The 22644-nt window shown below is 43.6% G+C and overlaps 1 protein-coding gene across 3 annotated transcripts in view; it reads left to right on the forward strand.

Annotated features, from left to right (window-relative positions):
- Positions 1 to 226: 226 nt before the first annotated feature.
- Positions 227 to 22644, forward strand: part of LOC106652627 (DNA-binding protein D-ETS-3-like) — a 54531-nt gene continuing 32113 nt past the window's right edge. The window contains exons 1-2 of one of the 3 annotated variants that reach the window (XM_023459648.1): positions 227 to 516; positions 6084 to 6541. In XM_023459648.1, coding sequence (XP_023315416.1) covers positions 6097 to 6541 — 445 coding nt within the window. In that variant the 5' untranslated portion in view covers positions 227 to 516; positions 6084 to 6096. The other 2 variants (XM_023459647.1, XM_014371693.2) reach the window with 2 other exon arrangements.

The raw sequence follows: 22644 nt of genomic DNA on the forward strand, positions 1-22644 counted from the left end.
CGCGCAGATTCTCCTGCTGATGATGCGATGCCTCTCTCTCTTTCTCTGTCTCTCTCTATTTCTCTCTCTGTCTCTCTCTCTCTCTCTCTGTCAGACGAGCGCGCGGTTTTAGCTTCGATGAGGCTTAGCAACGGACTAGCACTACTTACTATTTCTATTGCCACTGGCGTCGCCGTCGCAGCCTTTTCGCCTAAGCCGAAAACCCGGTGTCCGTCTATCGCGCGCGCGCACGCCTATTACATCGACCAAAACAATTCCAAACTATCCAAAACGCAGTTTCAGTACGGAGTGCCGAGTTGATTTCGCGAGTGTAACGTTATCTTCGAATAATCCCGATATATTAGTGAAAACTGCGCAAGGCTTCTCGAGTGTTTTGCCCCGGCTATTTTCGCATAATATATAGGATAATCCACCGACCGTCGTGATCGTGTGCCAATAATTGCTGTGTGCAATCGTCGCGTTGGACCAACACGACAACGGAATCTACGGCATCAACGAAGCATCCCCGCTTTGACGGTAACACAGATCATCGCCAATACATACAAATTATATGTGCGCATGGTTTGTAAACAATTACCCTTCTACCTTTTGGACTGAACGCAGGCCCAATTCGCTTTGGTTTTGCACCGACCGAGAGTAAAATCTTATAAATCTCCTTAGATATAATAAACTGAAAACGAAAGCTCGCGGATGCCATAAAACCTGTGGAATATTACCCCGCCGACGTTGCAGGTCCGTGCATCAAGTACCTTATGTGAAGTACAACATTTTTCGGCACGACGAAATAGGCTACGAGTGCCAAGACATGACTTGTGAGAGTACTTTATACATTTACAAGTTATGTTTAAACCTACGTAATGAAGTTATATTCATATTATTTTGCGCCATCGATCTAACGATTTGAATTAATAACGAACAATATAGTTATTGAAATCTTTATCAACTCTATGATTGGCGCTTTATCCAACTTTCTGACGTTGTTAAAATCGACGCCTTTTAAAAAATCGAATCATTTTTCTCGCAAACTGAATTACTAGAAGCTTAATGCATCAATGCCTCTAAAATACCGACATTAGCAATCGGATTTTCATTGGAATTTGCACTTGCGACATTTGGTTTCGCGGAATTTCTTTGCTCGGAGTTATGTCGCCTGCACAGTGAGATATTCGTTGTTGCGTATCATAGACTACAATTAAAAGTCTGATCAAAGCTGAGAAATTGCATTGTAATGGCAATAGCGTGTGGGTGATCGAGCTTTGCACATAATGTGAAGCTTTTTCTAAAACCTAGTTCAAAGGCTCAAACAAACGATAATATAAGCATGAACAGATATTGAATGGCTTCACAGGCGCTTTGAAAACGGCGAATCGATCATTCAAAACCACTAATTGTAAACCAAGTCGAATCGCACAATTTTTCAATTATTTCCTAGCGAATAACACCTTCCAGCTTTGATCTAGAAGCTATAATCAATTGTAACGTTTTATCAATACACTAATTTATCTCATTTCATAAAACACATATTAAATCATCGGTACCACACTGCAAAAACAAAATAATCACGGAAAATCCTATCGAGTAAAAATTCGAGCACACAAATAATACACGAAAAAAATAAAAAAACTCGGCGTTAATGATCATACGATAATTTATCGGACGCGATGTTGGCATTGAACCAATATCGCTTTAAAAGCACACTGGAATACAGCCCTGGCGGACAAAACAATACGAGCGAGAGAACAGAGAGAAAGAAAAATTTAGTCAGCATCTCGTATGCAGAAAAAAAATATAATAGTCGTGAGCAGGTCGTTGGGTTGGGGAAAAAAAAGCTCGGAGGCGCGGGCGTGTAATGGCCAAAAGAAGAGCTCGCATGTACTATCGTCGTATGTACATTCATACATAGCTCCGCGGCGCACGTCAGGCACACGCATACGTATACTGTACGTGCAGCATCGTTGAGGGGAGGAGGGCATATAGAGGCGAATAGAGGGCAAGAAAGAATGAAAAAAAAGAAGAGGAGAAAAATGAGATAGTCAAGCCACGTGTGTATTTTCTGCCTCGGTCGTTGAAAAAAAAAGACTTCGCGAGAGACAGGCTCGAGTTGTGTGTGTATGTGTGCAGCATAATGGCAAGAAGTAAGCTAGGAGCCGGGGATAAGGGCAATGGTGGACTCGAGCGAGTTTCCTGCCTAGTGCGTTGGGAAAAACGCTTTTTTTACGCTATGATCTCCCGTACACACACAGACAGTCTTTCACGCTGCCCTGAGTCTCGCGCGCGCGCGCGGCACACATATATTACGAACTACGAGCGAGAAAAGATTAAACTTGCCGGCTACTACTCTCATTTCTTTTGTAATGTTGCACCTTTTGGCAGCCTAATGCTCCACAAAATATTTGTTTTTATACTCGACTCTGCTGTACGACGAGATCGTTGTCGAACTATCGCAGCTTTTACGGCCAATGCTACGCGTTCGTGAATTATCGGCAATTGTAATACAGCTACAAAGCCGAGGATTTATGTAAGCGCGCATCCATCGAAACGATCTTCGGCTCGGTGCAGCGCGCGACGCGTGGCCAACTATTATATTCGTGTTATGCACGCACTGTTATTCGAGGAATCATTGCCATTTTCTAGCGCATTCGACGCGCTTCAATGTTCACGCGCGGAAAATAACAGAATCCAGCCAAAGTCCTCGTTATTACGCGTTGACGAAAGCTGCGACGTTTCGGATATCGCGCGTTTTCAAAGTTCGACTAGCGAGTTTGCTTTGAAGCATGGCTTCGAGTACAGCAGGCAAAAATATTTCCCTTCGAAATAAGTCGACAAAAGTTACATCTCGGCAGCTCTCGCGGTCGCAGCGCATTGTTACACAGCGCGATTAGAGGCACGTTCATTAGGGACTAACTGCCGAGCAAGTGCGCGCACGAATTCGGCCAAGATGGCGAATAATAAAAACTGCGATCGAACGCGTCTCGGCTCTCGGGTCGGATTATAGAGATGAACCGCCGCCGTCATCGCCGAGCGTGCATTATGCAGTCGTTGCGTACATTTAAATACAATATCTTTGTCGCGGATATGCATGTGTCGGCGGGTATATATGCGCGCGAGTCATTATATATACAGAGACAGAGAGAGAGAGACTCGAAGAGAGAGAGAGAAAGAAAGAGATGCACACGCGTACGCAGCTCTCGAGGCACTCGTATAGTTATACACACACACATACACATTTATACGCACGCAGCAAAGGCGAGCGTTTCCGGCGAGCGTTAACAGAGTAACGTTCAGAGTGATGTAATGAGGCCCGGAAGTGGGCAATTTGCTTGGCTACTACTACTACTACTACTACTACTAACACTGCAACTACGGCTACTGCAACAACTATAATGCTGCACAGTTCTTGCGCGCTCGTGTACTTGGATCTTCGAGCTTGTGTGTGTATGTGTACATGTTGTTGTCGTCGTCGTCGTCGTCGTCGTCGTCGTTCTCGACGTTGACGGGTCAGTCGCGCGAGGCACAACCTGTGCGTACGACACGCGTAATACGATTTCTATATTAGGTACATCTTCGATCTGGAGTGTACTGGATGCTGCTCGATTTGTGCACGATGCTGCCAGTGACCAGTGATCGAGACTCGCGCAGACGAGAGAGTGAAAACCAGTGACAGTGCGATACATATCGAGAGCGCAGTGTCGAGCGTTCAGTACACAAATCCGACTCATCCGATGGCGAGCACGAGAATGGAGTAATTCCAGGATATGCCACGGTACGGACTATCGTAGACTTGCAAGCTCGCGTCTGGTCGCGCTAATTTGTCGCAAGCTTACGTTACTTACATGTATGAGCTGTCATTTTCGTTACCATAGGCTGCTAATTACTCGCGTTAGATTAAAATTCAGAACGCACACTTATAATAGTTAAGCTAGCCGGTAGATCTTGACGGATAGACCACTGCAAGCACAGTTTTACACCGTGTACTCGTCTAATCACGCGCCTAAAACTGTTTGTTTAATCACAATAAAACTGAGCAGGCTGAATGATTTCGTTCAGCAGTTTCGATTGGAGCTGATGCTTGGTCAGCTCGTGATGCACGCGTCTACCTGCATTCGAGATATACTTATTGTATTATGATTGTAATACTCATTTTTTGCCTGCTCGCGCGCCTAAACGTATGCACGCGTTTACTCGTTACACACGCTTACACACTCATGTACGTACACATTTTGCGCGCCTCTCATACATAAGCGTACACGTTCGAGTTGAAAGACTAAATTTGTGCCTGTATATGTGCGCGTAGAGCTACATAGCGAGCGCTATTTGCGAGGTTCTAATGATACAATTACACACGGCGAGTTGAGCTAGTTTATTGCTGCAGCTTCGTGTACGTCTGCATCTGCGTGTCGTAGATAATATGGCACTGTGTGTGTGCCAAGCTACCCGAAAAGAAAAGTTTAGTTCGAGTGCTTTCTCGGCGAGAGATCGTCGATCAATAAGCAAAAACCACGGTTCAGCTTCAATAACGTATTTCGAAAATTCAAATTGTTTTTTATTTCAATTTGCGACGGTACAAAAGCTTGTGCAAAAGCAGGCACTTTTTCACGATTTTACCGATGCAGACCTTTTAAAATAATTTTAAAGTATTAGTTTTGTAATAGCTTTTTTGTGAAGCAAACAGATTTTGCAATCCGTAATTGTCCAGAGTAATTGAGTATTTACAAATAATACATCTTTATTCTGAACTTCAAGCAAGAACTTCAAAGGGTTTTATAAGCGCCCAGTAATGTAAAAGGAGTTGATAAACAAAGAAATTTGCCGACCAACATAAAAACAATTTACTCACTTCAAAAATGTAATTCATAAAATAATTTTGTTTACACGTTTTACTACAAAATTTGTTAAATGCACATCAAACTTGTCCAGCTTAGCAGCATGAATTTCGCCAAGATTTCACATCGATTTTATAAAAAATGTATGTGAATTTGATGTGTACTTATTGTCAAATATTTTGGAGAAATTCACGTAAATATGATGTACATTTTTTTATAAATTTTACCCACATTTCATTTTTAATTTCATGTGAAAAAATTTTTACTCGATTCACGTCGAAATATTTGACGTAGTTACACATGAAATTCAGTTGAAACAAAGGTGTAAATCCGTAAAAACGAGCAAGCGAGCGCGATAATCGTAAAAGTATAAACTGATCTAAGATAGGTTCTTTCGCGCACTGTAATTGGCTGAGACTCTTGAGTGCCCATGAGTCCGCTCGCTCGTTTCTGTTGTGGCTTGTAGACTGCCACGATTGACTACTGTTCGCCCTTCGTACCTTTGTATTGTCTATGTAGCGTCTTTAAACTCTGTTGCTCTGAGCATGTTTATGCATATTACTCGATCAAACAACACACTTTTAAGTGTTTTTCAAACTTTAAAAGGGAAAGCTGCGACCACGATAGTCGAGAGAAAATCAAAAAAGTCAACTGAATTAAATTTAATTGACGAAATCATAAATGAAATTGAATGAAATTAATTAATCAACTAATAAAAAATGACAGTTCTTCAAAAAGTTTTGAAACAACTTGAATCCAAGCTCATACATAAATTTAGAATGCAGTTGTATAAGAACAGATGTTAAAATATATTTTACGAAAAAAATTGTAGGTCCAAGCATATAATTACATTTAATCTCAAATAATAATTTTGTTATCACTTCTAGTGATTTAATTATTGAACGTTATAGGCCCAAGAAGTGAAGCTTCAGGATCCTATTGGTGGAATAATTTTATTATTATTTTTTTTAATTTTTTATAAAATTTCGTTGAAGTTTTACTTGAGTTGAAATGTTTAAGGATAAATTGTATTCCAAAATTTGTTCTTGTAACAAGAATTAAAGACATCATATTTGATCATGAACTTTTTGATTTCATCAACAGATGGAGTATTGTAAATTCGCAAGTGGCGAAAAATTGTCCGATTAGTATAATAATATTTTAGATATGAAATTTCAACTATTGTTCTTTTTTGAATTCTGAGCCATAACCAACAGCTTACATTATGAGTAAAATGACAATCGTGAATTATTTTCTCAGGGGCGCTTTGGTGATGTACGACAGCGCCAGCTGCTCGTACGCTGCTGCGCTCGATCTCAAAGGACCAAGCATCCTCGCCAGTCATTCCTCGCTCAGCAGTAACAACAACAACAACAGCAGCAGCAACAACAACAATAACAACGGCACCGCTCCCAGTGCCAACAACAACAACAATAACAACGCGGCAGTGCATCACAATAACGTTATAGTGACAAGTGGCAGTAGTGCGTGCAGCAGCTCGTCGAGCGCAGCCGCGTCGGCTGCTGCCGCCGTCAAGCAGGAACAGAACTGGCCCTATCGAGGCCTCAACTGCACCGGCAGCACATTTCAGCAGCTCAAGCAGAGCGTCGAGAAGGCCAAGCAGGCCTTGGCCGATCGCGGCGGCTACCTGGCCGGAGCCTTCTCGCCGCCGCCACGAGTCAACTCCAGCGCAGTGTCGCCCACCACATCGATAACAGGTAAGCAATTTTTCTTTTTTTTTTCCTTCATACCTAGGCTCGTTTGCACAAGACGTCTATCGCATCCTAACCTTGTACGACGTCGAGCAATCAACGAGTTCGTTGGCCGCGAACTTGAACGATATGATCGAAGCTCGTTATGAATTACACATTGCGGAAATTCGATTCTGCAAAGTGCTCCGATTAGCTACATACATCTATAATTATACTGGAATAGATCGAATTCAGAATTTAATTAATTAAAAATATGAATAATTATCAGGCGAGCGATACTTTTTGTAAATGTGATTGCACTGATTTATGGCCCCGCAACGCGTCTTTGATTATTTTATCGCGACTCATTCTGAAACATTGCTTCAATTTTTTCCGGCAGAGGTGTGCTTGATCAAATCAATGCACTTTTTGGATAACTCATATTATTTATTGATTAAGTTTCTTGTTTCCATATAAAAAGCTTACAATCTACGGCAGAGATCATATTATTTACAAATACGGAGACGCGTTCAGATTACGGCTCGAAGTATATAGATATCTTCAGGGGCTCGACCTCGTCAGCTGGTGCTGAATCTGCTGCAACGACTTGCCCTTGGTCTCGGGCATGAGGAAGATAGCGGTGGGCACCGCGAGGAGGCTCAAGCAGCTGTAGACCCAGTAGACGCAGGGCTCGCCGAGCTCGTTGACGGCCGGCAGGTGGAGCTTCGTGACCAGGGCCACCATGAAGGACATGGTGAGCGTGAGAACGAGCGAGGCCAGGCTCTTGGCGCTGTCGGGCATCAGCTCGCTCAGCATGGCGAACGGCACCGAGTCGTAGCCGATGGCGAACGAGGCCGAGTAGAGCAGCACCGAGACGATCGGCAGCACCTGACTGGCGGCGCCACCTTCGTCGAGCCAGCCGGCCTCGAGCAGGAAGAAGTGCGCCCCGAGGATGGCCATGCCGAGAGCCGTGCCGAGGCCCGATAGAGCGAAGAGCACTCGCCTGCCAAACTTGTCGATGAGATTGACGGTGAGACAGGCCGCGACGATCGTCGCCAGGTTGTAGTAGATGACGAACTCGCTCGTGGGTACGAGCTCGAAGCGGGCCTTGTCCATGGTTATTTCCATGTACGAGGTCAGACCCGGTCCACCCGAGCTCACGGGCAGCACGCACAGCACCATGATCAGCAGCAACGACTTCCAGATGTTGGGCTTGCGCAGCTCTCGTAGCTTGTCCCTGAAACTCATCTGGCCGCTCGCCTCCAGGTAGCTCTTGATCTGGCACAGCTCCTCGTCGACGTTGAGTTCACTGCCCGTGTAGAATACGATGGCCTTGGCGGCCTTGGCCTCGTCCTGCCTCTTGCTGTGGAAATAGGCAGAGTCATCGAGCCAGGTAAACGCCGCGATATCTACGAGGCACAGGATCAGATAGATGCTACTCGACACGTCCATGGGCAGATACGTCTCGGCCATCGCGGAGAAGGTCAGGCCCACGGGCACTCCCACCACGGCCAGCTTGATGCAGGTGCCGCGCATCCTCGGCTCGATCACCTCGCCGAGAAATATGGAGAAGCCGGTCTGCGACGTGGCGAAGCCGACGCCGCCGAGGAAGCGCGACGCGTAGATCCAGCCGAAGGAGCGCGCCAGGACCAGACAGAGCCAGCTGCTGGCGAACAGCAGCAGCGACAGGAGGATGGTGCGTCGGCCGCCGTGGTAGGGCACGAAGAACAGGCCGATCACGGCGCCGATCATGCCGCCGACTGCGGGCAGGGCCACCAGCCATGAGACCTCGGAGTCGGTGAAGCGAAGCTCGGGCGGCGCCGAGGCCGAGGTCAACCGGGCGACGTTCGGCGACGACCAACCGGCCAGTATGCCGGATTGCATCATCAAGACGAAGGCTAGAACGTACGATACAGGCAGAGAACTGAGAAATGAACCAAGTGCGTTCGCTATTTTCGAGGCTATAGAAATGGATTATTTACCACCGAGCGTCGTGATCCATTGCACCGTCTTCGAGCGAAAAATGTCGATTTGAGGCTGCTGCTGCTCTGGATCTTTGAACGTCTGCATCGCCGGCCTCTCGTTATTTTGTTTCATTTGGGTCTCTGAATCCTTGGCTGGCATCTCGTCGATCGGCTCGTGGCACTATTTTTTCGTCGCACGTCGCGCGGTTGACAAAGCTCGCTGCACAATTTGCTACACTACTGGCAGACACGAAGTCATGTTCAATACTAAAATTGCATGCGCCACATGCGTTCCATTGCAAAAAAGATCTGCTCGCCTGCACTTTGATTTATCGGAAGCGATCGCGCAAATATTTATCGATCCGAAAGTGAATTCGATAAATCATCGCGAACCCGAAGCTTGCAATCTCGTGCGAGCGTGAGTTACATTTATGACCATACGTTTGGCCTTTCACACTTGACGCCGATGACAATCGAGCTCTATATTTATGCATCATAAATATTTTGAATAAACACGAAATGAAATATGTCGCTTATGTTGTAATTATATATATATATCAGTCGAGACAAACGTCTCATGTACTCTATACAATAATTGCGTCTCTGTAAAGCGTGTTGACAATTTATCTATAAAGTAGATAAAGTAACAACTAAATAAAGAGAGAGAAAAAGAGGCGAGGCCATGTTATACACAAACAAGAAAAGATGAAGAACAAACAAGGCGGAAAAGACAGAAACGCCAGTGGAATAATTTGTCGATCGCAGCTTCGCGACTCGCTGTTCTGGGCTACGGAGAGCATCCCGATACGTGATATAATAGCTGCCTATTGAGAATAAGAGAGGAGCCGCATCCGCGAAGCCGACGACGAGCGGCGTGTCGCCGATTTCCGACTGTTTTTTTTCTTCTTTCTTTTACTTTTTAGTGCCTAGCGACTTGCTTCACGGGCAGCCACGAGGCTTCCTTCCTCAGTGACTATATAGCGCTCGAGTCCTTCCAAGAGATGGATGAGCAATACGCGCATTAAAATACCTGCGCAACTATAGAGAAATTGGCCAGAAAATCTTGTCCTATACGATAAAATCGAGAGCGAATTTAAAAGCATATTGTAAATAATGTTATCGGAGAGGCGCAATTTTAGCGATGCAATCTAGATCGCGGGCCGGCGTTGTAAATCATCTAAATTAACGCGGATTTATTTTCGTACACATACCCACATTGATTGGAAGCTTCCAGGGCTCTCGAGCGCGCGATTTTTCATGAATTATTGCAATATGCGCTCATTATATTTCGGGGCTTAATTATCGTCGATATACGGCCATTGTTCTGCACTTTGGCCTCTTACGATCTTGACCCGCGCTCGAAAAGTTCAGCATGAGCGCTGCAGCTCGAGCTGTATCGGCCGCGCACATCCCGCGCGCGCGGATATCAGCGGTCAAGGCAGAACATGTATCCAGTCTCATTGCGGTTTTGCGGCTCTTATCTCTGAGGTAAAATATACTCTATACGCGCGTGGGCTGATAGCGAGCAAGTCGTCGCTATGGCACGTCCGCGATGCGAACGGCAAGATGGTGGAGTAAATGAGGGAGAGAGAGAGAAATCTGCCCTTGCTGTACGGTATACACAGAGTCTGGAACAAATATCGATGATGGCGGCAGCTAGTATGTGTGCGTGTGTGGGTGCGAGAGAGATCACAAACGCAGGCTCCTCTCTTTCCTGCGGGTTATTATAGAGGGGGATTTAGCCAGCGGTATCCATGACGACAGACCCAGCCCCTTGGCTGTACTGGGCTAAGGCCTCTCTCTCTCTCTCTCTCTCGCAGCATCCCTCTCTTCCGCTTTGCGCCGAGCTAGACAGAGAACGAGCGAGAGAGGATGTGCACCTAGTTAGAGCAAAGCTCTCGCTATCTATAGCCCAGCATATAGCGTGCCTTGAAATGCTATCTCTTAACCCCCTCGCCTTTTCCCTCACCCTCTCTCTGTCTCTCACGGAACGAGCGACTAAGCTGTTCTCTTCTCTCTTTCTCTCTCAACTTCTCTCAGCTCAAGCCGCAAAGTTATCCGAGAAATTTTGCCGAAGCTTAGAGGATGTACGTACACTATCGATCGCGAGCGCTGCGTTTCGCGGCTCCGAGCTCTGTGTGGCCGACCTCTAGGATACTTCGATTCAGAGACAAAGAGTATCCATAGTGCGCCTCGAGACTTTCTCCCCGCGTTCCCTCCGTGCGGCTTTATTGTTGAAACCCCGGGCGCTTTTGCTCGATGAAGCGACGAAAATTTAGGGCTCATTTGCCGTGTACTCGCGTGCAATTGTTCGCCGATTCGAATATATATTATATAGTATACTGTGCAAACAGACGCGCTTCGCTCGGCTGCTTTTCGGTCAATTACGAGTCGGTTTGTTTGAATTATTAAGAGACAACCGTACAACGCGCCCGTGCGCGACGTCTACTGCAAATAAGCCGAATGCAAGTCGCTATCGACGCGGTCGACGAGTGTCGATTACACGATTCGACCGATGTGTAAAATAAACAATTCGGGTGCGAGTTGACTTTGACGAGCGATGTTTGCTGTATTACGATAAACGGACATTTAATGCTTTGCATTAGCTTTAGCTAAGTATAATGCGTAAGCAGCGACGTGTACGCTGGTAAAATGCCCAACATTGATAATGGCTTGAGAATCAAAAAAGAACCATTTAAAATATTGCAAATATTATCACCATCTATTAACTTGTTTTTAGCAATTTCTACTTAATGTAAATCACTTTAAATACGATATCACTTTAAATCTCCACCGCTAGATGGCCTGTATCCCTATCTGTAAATTCGCAAATGGCAATGGCAAATTACTGTATAAGTCGAAGCCTTTTCATATTTGGGTTATATGATAGCACACATCGTGAATCAACTTTTTCAGGCACTGTAAATACAATAATATTACTTTAAATCTCCATTACTATATGGCAAGTACCTCTATCTGTAAATCTGCAAGTGGCTAAGTCAGAATAATTGTATAAATTGGAACTCGATTTCAATACCAGAATTCTGCAGCTGGACTGACAAACTATCAAAACTAAAAATTAAAGACAACTCGCTATGTAAAATATAAAAACATTTTATAAAAAACAACAACGATAAACTACCTCTGATATTTTGAGCATTAACTACTAGATGGCGAGTGCCACATCCATAAATTCATAAGTGGAAAGGTGCAAGCATTTGTATGAACGAAAGCACAGTTTGAAAAATTATACTATAAGCTAAAACTCTTATTGTTATAATATTTTTATAAAAGTCTCATTCATTGACAAATTTCCAAAAGGCGTTTGATTCATTTCTACGTACAAGTGTTCAAGTAAAATTAACGAAAATGTCAAAAAATATCTATAAAATCTTGAACATTTTTACCAGGGCAGATCTGAACATATTTTGGGGAGCTATCATGATCAATGAGTGCTTGCACAAATTTTCAAAAGCACATCGAACAATCAGCTTGAAACGGGGACGATGGTCCTAAAATCGCCTCGTGATCATGTCTCTACTAGCACATCGAGTGTACAATATAATAATCCTGGATCAATTACGATCCGCTTTCTGCAAGTACGCCGAATTAACTCCTGACAGTGCACGAGGCGAGATTACCAAGAGATTCGATACGCCGCACGTCGAGGATGATCCCGGCGCCGATCTACGCGTAAGCCTGCCCTGAAACGACGCCCGATGTTATTCAATAGAGCCCCTTATTATCTGATGCCTATACGTGTTGTATGTATGGGCGATGCTGTTGCTACTGCTGCTCGACACTTCACTGTCGCAGTGGCAGCTTCATCGAATTACAACTTCATCGTTGCGGTAATCGTGCAGATGCAGCGGCGGCTCATGCTCGCACCCCCTCGCTACTGTTGCATTCCCACGACTTTAATGGCCTTTACATATAGTCGTGTTTGCTCTCGTTGAGCATGGCATTTAGCTCTTGGAATGTATAGTACCTATGTGCACGATACGAGGCACAGCTACGTCGTGCGTACTCAAGAGTATACGAGTGTTTTATTTCGCAATTATCAAATTCGTGAGACTGATGAGTATCAGATAAATCTCTCACTTCTCGATGTTAAAATAAGATTCCTCGAAGGAATCGTCACTAAATTTGAATTTTAAATTGTTTCAAATATTGTAAGGATAATGTATAAACAGATAAATCAGTAACTTGATTGTAAACATTATGGTCATAAACGATTTTGACATCGTCTTTTGAAACACTTATCATATTTATAGTAAAAACAAATTAGTTTGAATGTTTTCTTTCCCGATGAAACAAGCCATAATAACAAAAAATAAATTTTACTCATTCCATTTCCATGACAATTAATAGACTGATCAATCGTTTATTTTAGGCACCAAAATGGATAAAAGTGAGAAAAAATTACATTGTTGTTTCGGCATTGTTGTTTCGGACGACAAAAAACACGTTTATGATATTTGTCAGGAAGTCATTTGAGTAGACACCAAATATCAGAACACAAAAGCCGCAAAGATTTTGCATGCGACAAGTGCGAAAAAAAATTTGCGAAAAAATCAAGTTTGTTGACGCATCAAAAATTAGTACACAAAGATCGCGAAAAGTCCTCATGTAACAAGTGCGAAAGAAAATTTGAAAATAAATCAGCATTACTCAAGCACAAAAAAATATTCCTCGAAGTTTTCAAAGATTACTTATGTGAACGGTGCGCAAAGAGATTTGGAAATAAGCAGAGTTTGCTCTTGCATATAAAAACAGTCCATGAGGGTCTCAAAGATTTTGCAGATTACGAGTGCGAGAAGAAATTTGGGGATCAAAGTAATTTGAACATAGACATAAAAACAGTCCATGAAGTTCGCAATGATTACGTATGCGACAAGTGCAAAAAGAAATTTGTGCGCAAATGGATTTTGCTCAGACACCTAGAAATAATCCATGGCGGTCGCAACGATTTCGCGTGTGACAAGTGCGATAAAAAATTTGGACAAAAATCGGATTTGCTCAGACATCAAAAAACCGTCCATGAAGGCTGCAAAGATTATGCATATGAAAATTGTGATAAAAAGTTTGGAGATAAAGGCAATTTGAGAAGACACCAAAAGGCATTACACGAAAGTGGCAAATATTTCGTATGCGACCAGTGCGAAAGTAAATTTGGAAAAAATCGGATATGCTGAAGCACCAAAAAACAGTTCACAAATATCGACAAGATTACGATTGTGACAAATACGAGACAAAATTCGGAGAAAAATCGAATTTAATCAGACACCAAAGAGAAGTACACGAAGATCGCAAAGATTACGCTTCGACGAGTGTGAAAAAAAATTTGGAAAAAAATCAAATTTGCTCAGACACCATAGTCTAGGGGCCAGTGGGTCCACCGTGGCCACGAGTTCTTTGATGGGTGCACCAAAGTTTTTCTTACGTATTTTGGGCTGCTGAAACCGAATTTCAATGGTGCATATCGCTAAAATTGGTCATAAAAAAGTTATAAACAAATAATTTTGCAATGACTATAAAATTGAATTTTTGGCTCCAAAAACATTTTTTTCAGCATTTTTGGATCATTTTAAACAAAAAATTACTCTTGTCATTTTTTCGTAAACTCAATGGTTTACGAGAAAAAAGCGATTCAAATGTGAGAAAAATCCCGGTATTATCTATTGTTGCCTTCCAGTGTCGCACCGAGCGGCAGTATTTAGTAGAACCGCTTAATTTTTAACTCGCTCTAAAAGTATCTAAATGCACTTAGAAAAAAAAACTAATACATGATTTCGATGGAAAATTACCTCAGCTTTCTGATGGTGAGGTCAGATTTCCAAAAATTTCCATTTTCCTCGAGAAAATTGCCGGAAAACCTTCAAAGTCGAATATCTCAAAAACGGCATTTTTAAGATTTTTCTAAATAGTCTAGATCGAAAGATCAGGAAATTTTCCATCGATATAGTTACTTTCTATTGAGAATTTTTATGATTTTAGCGAGATATAGCGAGAGAAATAAGAAAAAACGTGGTTTTTCATGGGTATTGCATAGTTATTTGTTTATAACTTTTTTACAACCAATTTTAGCGACATGCACCATAGAAATTCGGTTTTAGCGGCCCAAAATACATAAGAAAAACTTTGGTGCACCCATCAAAGAACTCGTGGCCACGGTGGACTCACTGGCCCCTAGACTACCAAGAAATAGTCCACGAGGGTCGCAAAGATTTCGCATGCGACAAGTGCAAAAGTAAATTTGGACAAAAAACGTATCTGTTCATTCACCAAAGGACAGTACATGATGGCCGCAGAGATTTCGCATGTGACAAGTGCGAAAGAAAATTTGGATTAAAATCGGATTTGCTCAGACATCAAAAAACCGTCCATATGGTCGTAAAGATTTCGCCTGTGACAGGTGCGAGGAAATGTTTGGACTAAAATCGAAATTGATTATACACCAAAGGAGATTCCACAAGGGTCTCCTAGATTACGCATGCGACAAATGTGAGAAGAACTTTGTAAGTAAATGGCATAAGTTCAGACACAAAAATGCAGTCCATGACGATCACAAGGATTTCACATGCAACAAGACGGCCCATGAAAGTCGCAAAGATTATGCATGCCACAGTGGCATGAAGAAATGATTATTGACAATTGTAAATATGTATAGATACTCATATCTATGTTTTTCTGAAATTTCAATAAAAATTGTGTCAACATGATTGTGTATTACCTACGACCCATATTTTTAACCATATTTTGCGAACTACTAGTTACTGCTCTCTCTCTCTCTTTATCGATCAGCCGAGAATTTTTTTCACGTCTTATTTGAGGCTGTGAATAGGGAGAGGATTCAATTAGCTATTGGAATTTCGATTGATCTTTCGTAATGATACCTGATTTCGAATCAAACATACACTAATGAAAGATTTTGATAAATGTACTGATAGGCTGATTATTTCTGATAAGAGAGACGCGATCGGAAATAACAATAGGCTTTTACCGAATAACCCAAAGTGAAAATTATTTTATAATTTAATTTGAACTAAAAATGGTTTTTTACATTTCTTCAAAATTAGTAAAAACTCTCATGATTGTTTTATCTTGTCTTTAGTACTTTTCTCAATCAGAAATTTTATTTCAATATTCTTGGAATTCCGTAAGTGGTCAATGAAAGTTTACATGGGGTCAGCCCTTTTTTTAATCTACCACTGCGTATCGATCATTTTACAAAATATGTATCTCTCATACTCATACTCATAGAAAAGTAATTACTTCATTGTGCCATCAAAATAAATGCGATTTGTCGTTAAATTGAGTAAAATGGCGTGCGATGCATTGATCGCGAGCTTGGCAATCCTTAAAATCGTGATCGACTACAGGTATGGCTTGAGCGAGTGCGACGCGTCAAAAAGTACTAATTGTCAAATAAAACGCCCCTGTAGCTAGCATACGGGCATTTTTGTTAATCGTTGTCAAAGAATCAAAGCAAGAGAAACGTCAGTGTTGGCTAGTCGAGCAGAATAAAAAGGCTAGTGTTGCATCTCTCTCTCTAACTGCAAAGCGCTCAATTACACGCGCGATACGCATCTCTTAGGACTCATGCAGCACGCAACTATATGTATGAGCCCCAACAATCATAGCACTGTGACTCGGCACTTATATGTATAGGAATAATTGCCGGTATCGGTTAAACCCCCCCCCCCCCCCCCCCCCCNNNCCCCCCCCCCCCCCCCCCGCGCCTGTTTTTCAGTCCTATACGTACGTTTCTCAGTGGCCGACTTGGGGTGATCTTTTTACGCGCCATCACCACCGCCGCCATGCTAGCCGCTGCTGCTCACTTCTATTATAGCACTCACTATATACTACGATCATATATAATAGGTATATTTGTGCATGCTCGCGTGCGCGCTAGCAGACGCACAAAGAAGAACTGCTGCCTGGACGCGCACGCGCCCCTGACTTTGCCCTCTTTTTTCTTTTCTGCGGCCTTTACAATGTATAAACTATATCCATATAACGTATAATGCATGTATTCTGGTAAATGAAGAGCTAAGCTGGGTATCAGTTTACGCTCGTTATTATTATGCAACTTTTTTCGAATCATCGGTACACGATTCGCACGGTCTTGTGTAGACATGGTCAAAAGTGAAATCAAAATTACGACACCGATGAGAAGTTGTTAACTTATAAGCTATTTCAAAGCTAGTCATTAACCATTTACGATTTTGAATTCGCTCGGGATGAAGGTAACTGAATGTTGTGATCTGTAAAAATTATTTAATTTTTTTATAATACCCGAACAAATACCCGAACAAATTCTTTTATCAGTGCAAAGTGAAATTCTTTTCCAACTTCTTATCTCGAACAAATTTGTTGATCATTAAAGGCCGGCATTATCGACTCAAGACCGTCAATCTTTGCGCCTTAACCCCACTAAATCTCGCGATTAAGAGCTTAGTCTGACATGCGAATTAAGCTTCACTATTTATTGCGCAAAACCTTTATTTTGATACGTTTTAAAATGATATTATACAATTAATCCCTCAGATTTATCAAGACCTCCAAAACATTCAACGATACCCATCAACAGATCGAACTCGATCGTCAAGATTCGAGTCCGTATCAGCAGAGGGGTGGTCAAAAAAGTACGCGGACCATAACAGTCGCAGAAAATAAGGTTGAAGAAAGGGTCGTTGAGATGCGAAGAATATGGATACGAGTAAAAGCCAAAACTTAACGGAGCAGCACGACTGCAGCGCAGGCTTTGATTGATATAGATGCGCTCGGATTCGTCGAGGCTCGCAATTCTCGCAATCAGCCAAGCATGTCGCGCACATCTCCATCTCTCTCTGTCTCCCTCGATCTCTTTGTTGGGCTGCAGGGCCACCGTATAGCTCTCTCACGCGATCGCGCGACATGTATCTTCTAGGCCGAGCTTCTATATCTCTCTCTCGCAGCAGAGAAGAGCAGCGCAGTCGATTATGGATACACAAAGCTCGACTCCACTGCGAGAGAGAGAGAGAGAGAGGAAAAACGAGCGAGAGAGCAGCGCTGGCGTGACTAATCACGGCCGGTTCCGCTCGGTAACGGCAAGGACACGCGACCACGCGCTCGCTTCCGCTTCCGGGAACGCGCCGTGAGCGTGTGCCGGGCTCCGATCCCGGAGCCGTACCACTGCGAGCTAGCTCAGGGCTCGCTGCATTATGTATCCATGGCATCTCCTGTTTAATGTACGTCCTACGCGTTTAACTTATTTTTCCTTGCCCTTTATGTCCTAGCTGCGATCTCGCTGCGTCTCTTCTCGTCGCTTCTCACAATAGCCCGATTCGTTCGAGCCCACCGATCGACTGTCTCCTCCGCAAGCTCGACGTCGAGCACGCGAGCAGCTTGCGAGCCGGTCGTGGGTCTCGATTGGCCTCGGTGCACTCGCAACGTGGAATTCTCGTATCGATCTACGCACGATCAATTTCTCATATATACAATGCAAACATTCATCCGTCGAGACAATAATTCATGCCGCACGGCAGAGTGGGTCTCGCGCACACGCTTTTTCTCACATCTCCCTTACTTTTACTACCCCTTTGCAGGCACACGGCCCTCGTACACCGGCCAACTACGAGTCCGCACCGACAACTGTACGGCGATAAATGATCCAATCACTGCTATTTCTTCACTGCGCTCTCTCTCTCTCTCTCTCTCTCTCTCTCTATGAATAATAATTGACTGGAATAAACAAACAGCAGCAACGCCCGATGACTAGTAGCTTTATTTCCATACACACACAGTTACTCGGCGGAAATACCATTTTTTCTTCAATGATATTGTGCTTCGATGCAAGTCCTAATTAATCTAATAAAACGAGAGTAGGTATTGATGACGCTGGGCTATGCGTTAGGTGTCGATTTGTGAAAATCGGACATGAAGTTGAAACAAGCTGCGCAATGACTTACAAAAAAATAGCATTAAAGTGTCAAAAACCTATGAACACGTAAAAAAAATTAACAAATCGTCTAATCTACCTTGTTAAACTCGCAATGATAATTTCCTCCGAGAAAATCAATTTACATGACAATCTTAGTCCAAATCCGTTAAAGATCGCTATGCTCGCGGCACATAGCGGAGCATGTAAGGGACGACAAATCTAGAATAAGACAGTATATAAGGACGTATAATACGCAGCTCCCCATGCCAGTGTGCTTTGCATGTGCTCGAGCCGGAAGGGCTAGCGTACAGATATGCAACGCTGATTATTACTCTCTTACCCTTCGCACACGCGTTCGCGGTGAATATTTTCTCTCGTCGGTCGATCCTTATGTATACTGCGTTTCCCAACTCCATATGCAGCTGATTTTGGACTAATATATGACGTCAACAGCGGTATGCTCGCACGGGGTCTCGGCACCGAACTCAGCGAAACTCGCTTTATGCAATTACAGCGTAGACGTTAAATTTCATCTACATGACTCAATACTTCACCTCCAGCGGCTTAATTACTCGTTTTCACATGATCGGCGTATCGGTCGAGCTCGATGCACGATCGAATAGCGTGGATCGATTCTTATCATCCTGTATAATGCGTACCAATTAAATCAACCATATGTACCGTGAACTCTCGAATCTTGCAGGAAGTCTTATCTCCGATTCATCTGGTACGAGCGCGCGTAACTATAATATTTGTACGATTCTTCTTGGGTGGAGCACGTGACCATTTTTTACACTCTGATCACGCATATTAGCGCAGCTCATATCTCCGGCAACGGATCTCTTTCTTTCAGTTCGGCTCGATCGCAATATACACACACATACACACATATTAGAAACGAGGATCATTATTCATCCTCACACGCACCCTCCAGAAAATAGCCTCGTTAAAGTGTCTAACGGGGCTCGTCCGCGTGCTCACCGCTGAGCGAAGGAAGAAGCAAAAGAAGAAAAAAAAAAGAGCCAAGCCCGAGGCTCGATGCCCTATACAAGAGGAGCCGCGTGTGTTATATATATACGCGTGTCTCGGCCGATGACTAGGCGCCAAAGTGTCCTTCGTTGCCTTTCTTATCGCGCTCCACGATGTATATGGATTCCTTCTTGCAGCCGCCTCGGACGCTTGACACAACGTATGAATATTAACGAGGGGGGCATATCGAGTCGGTCTCGCCCGTCAATCAACTAGCCGGTTGTATGCAAAATAGCCTTTCCTTATGCCAAATTGCCGTCAGGTAGCGACGTCCGACCGACTTGGTCAATACGAATTTCTTCTACTTTTGCACGTATTCTCGGAAAATGAATGACAATCGAATCTTCGAGACCGGTGAAAAATATTTTTACAGGGTATTTGTCCGAATTGGCCAAGCGACCTTTTGAAAAAATCAGCATAGGATCCCGTCAATTTCTCCAATTCACTTTAACGTTGATCGGTTAGGAAGATTCTGTCAGAACGGAGAGCGACGTTGGGGTAGTTTCTTACCCACCCACCCAGTACGCCATAACAGAACTGGAATGCGCAGAAATCAATACGAACCAGCAACGCCGGTGCTGTACCGAGGGGGTTAACACTTTGTCACCCCATTCAACTTCGCTGTTGATTGTACAGATGGCGGTACTTTTTACATTTGCCCTGTTGGATATTTTCTCCTCTTTCATTGCTCGCATAAACTTTTAAAAATAATATAAACCTATACTAGCAAACGATTAATTAGCTGTGAAATAAATGACGATCATTCGAACTCGTGCCAGTAAATAATTCTCAGGAAAGCACAGTGTAAAATTTACCTCAGCGGAAAGTGGCGTAAAAGTATAAGAAGCAAAAGTTGTGAGAAGCGAGCAAACTTTTTGGAGTTTTTGGACAGTGATCATCGCGAAGTAACAGAGCAGCAATCAGCTCTCAAACCTCAACACATACGTCTGTCCAGTCGATAAATCATGAAATAAACGAAGCATATTGAGATTAAGCTTGCGTAAAATGCTTTCTCTCTTTCTCTCTCTCTCTCTCTCTCTCTCTCTCTCTCGCCTTTCAAGCCAGTTCAACCATTATTCGATGATTCGCGCCTCGGTATGTTTAGGGTATACATACGATAGGGTACCTATATATGAACAGTCACGAGCGCACCGAGGATTCATTAGCTGCTCGATCATGCGTGATCCTTGGAGCAACGCATAGCACATTTCTCTCTCTGCTTTGCCGCTGTGGCGTACACGTACACGGCGGCCAAAAGTCAGCTGCATTATGAAAGAGCATTCGTATATAGACGGCCGAACTTATATTTTGCCGAGTCATTACAGTGTCGAGTCGTTTGACAGGGAGAAGCTGCTTTTGGCCGTACGCATTATTATATAGTAGGCTACATCATACACGTCATTGAACACTTTTGCTCGACGCTTTTATGGGCTCGAAGAGATGTCGCGCGTCGTGTGCCCAAATAACCTCGGCCTATACAGTACATAAGCGCCGCGTGCCGAATGGTTATAATATTTATGAGCTTTCTCGTATTTTGACTGCTACTGGCTTTTTTTCACATCTCTCTCGATCTCCGGGTCATTTGTCATTTTCCTCCTCCGCGCACAACCAAGAGAGAATGGAGATTGTTGCATGCAGTGCGCGGCCGCCGTTGCCGAGCCTGAGAACTTCTTGCAAATTTTCTAGCTCTCTCTTTCGTTGTATAGTGGATCCGCGCGCGCGACTACAAAGGGCGACGACGTATTTAATTTAGCGCAAGTAGGAGAGCTGCACCGCCGCCGCGCAAGTTCAAAGCAAGAGAGGCGTTTATGAAGCTCGAAAATAAAGGAAATCTTCAAATCTCGAAGAAACGAATGTAATGACAAAGCGTCGAGAGTCTACAGAGTCCAAACTCAAAAGAGCTTACGTAGCTGCTGTGTGTGGAACCAAAGCGTCGCCGCCCGCCACGCCGCAGTCCACGCAATTTCTTCGCCGAGAGGCCGAGGGTGTGTGTGTGTGTGCGAGCGAGAGTTCGCTCGGAATAAAGTAGGAACCAACGAAAGTGGGTGCGCTTTGAAGGTGTTTACGCGGTCGCACTTTGGAGCTTTCTTGCGGAAACTTGGCCCCCCGAGAAAGAGAAACCGCAAGTGCTAACGGTGTACGTACGCACGTATGCAATATAGCTATATGTACACTGTATGAGGCGTTTACTCCTGTAGCAGCTCAAAAAGTAAGTTCAGTGTAGTAGGGGTTGGGTCTGTGTCAAAGTAAGCGGCAATAATAACCATAGCGTACGGGGCTGACATAAACTCAGCCCCGGCTTCGCTATATTTAAAGTTTGAGTTTTAGCAGAATCAAACGGCTTATATAACGTATATATTAATGCACGGGAAGGGATGCGACCCGAGAAAGAAAGACAGCGAGAAAGAGAGATAGAGAAATAAGGGAGAGAGAGAAGATAAGGAAAAAAGCGAGAGAATTTCCTGAAAATCCTTTCTCGAGGGTCTGATTGCCATCATTATCGTTGAGAGTGAGCCGCGCGCTCGAGAGCTCTCTGTGCCTGTGCACTGCTGCTGCTGCTGCTGCTGCTGCTGCTCGTCTGCCTTTCACGAATTGCACGTATACATAATATGACTATACGAGTGGATGTTTTGTACATGTGCATGTATATAATATGCACGACGCGAATTGCCAGCTGGAGCATGTAGCCACCCCGCGATAGTCGAGCCGAGACGGGATCGCGGCAGTAAGCGGCAGCCACTCGTCGAGTGAATTTTTCGAAAAAAGCAACTGTGCGCTTGAAAAACGAAAAACAAAAACGCTCGGGGCTCTTTACGGTCGTGCAGATGCGCTATATAGTATATTACAATCGTCGACGCGACATTACTTCGATGTACGGACAATTTGACGATGTAAGTATTTCTCAAAAATCCGGCTCAAATGGATTTTCTAAAAATAGTGCACAAACCGAGCGATACGTACTGAAATGCATTTCATATAGCGTATATTAGAGTGCAGAAACCCTAATAGAACTGCTCAACGTAAATAATACCAAATCGTCTAATTGCTTGTTTTTGTCAATTTTTCTGTTGAAATTCCGTTGGAAATATTAAGCACGTTTTCAAAGATGTGAGTACGGCAAATTCATTTCAGACTAGTTTTCAACCATCTTATATACAATTATACTACTTTAAGTCTCCATCGCTAGATGGCGAGTATCATTATTTACAAAT

This window comes from Trichogramma pretiosum, unplaced genomic scaffold (assembly GCF_000599845.2).
Source record: "Trichogramma pretiosum strain Unisexual culture from Peru unplaced genomic scaffold, Tpre_2.0 scaffold26, whole genome shotgun sequence".
NCBI lineage: Eukaryota > Metazoa > Arthropoda > Insecta > Hymenoptera > Trichogrammatidae > Trichogramma > Trichogramma pretiosum.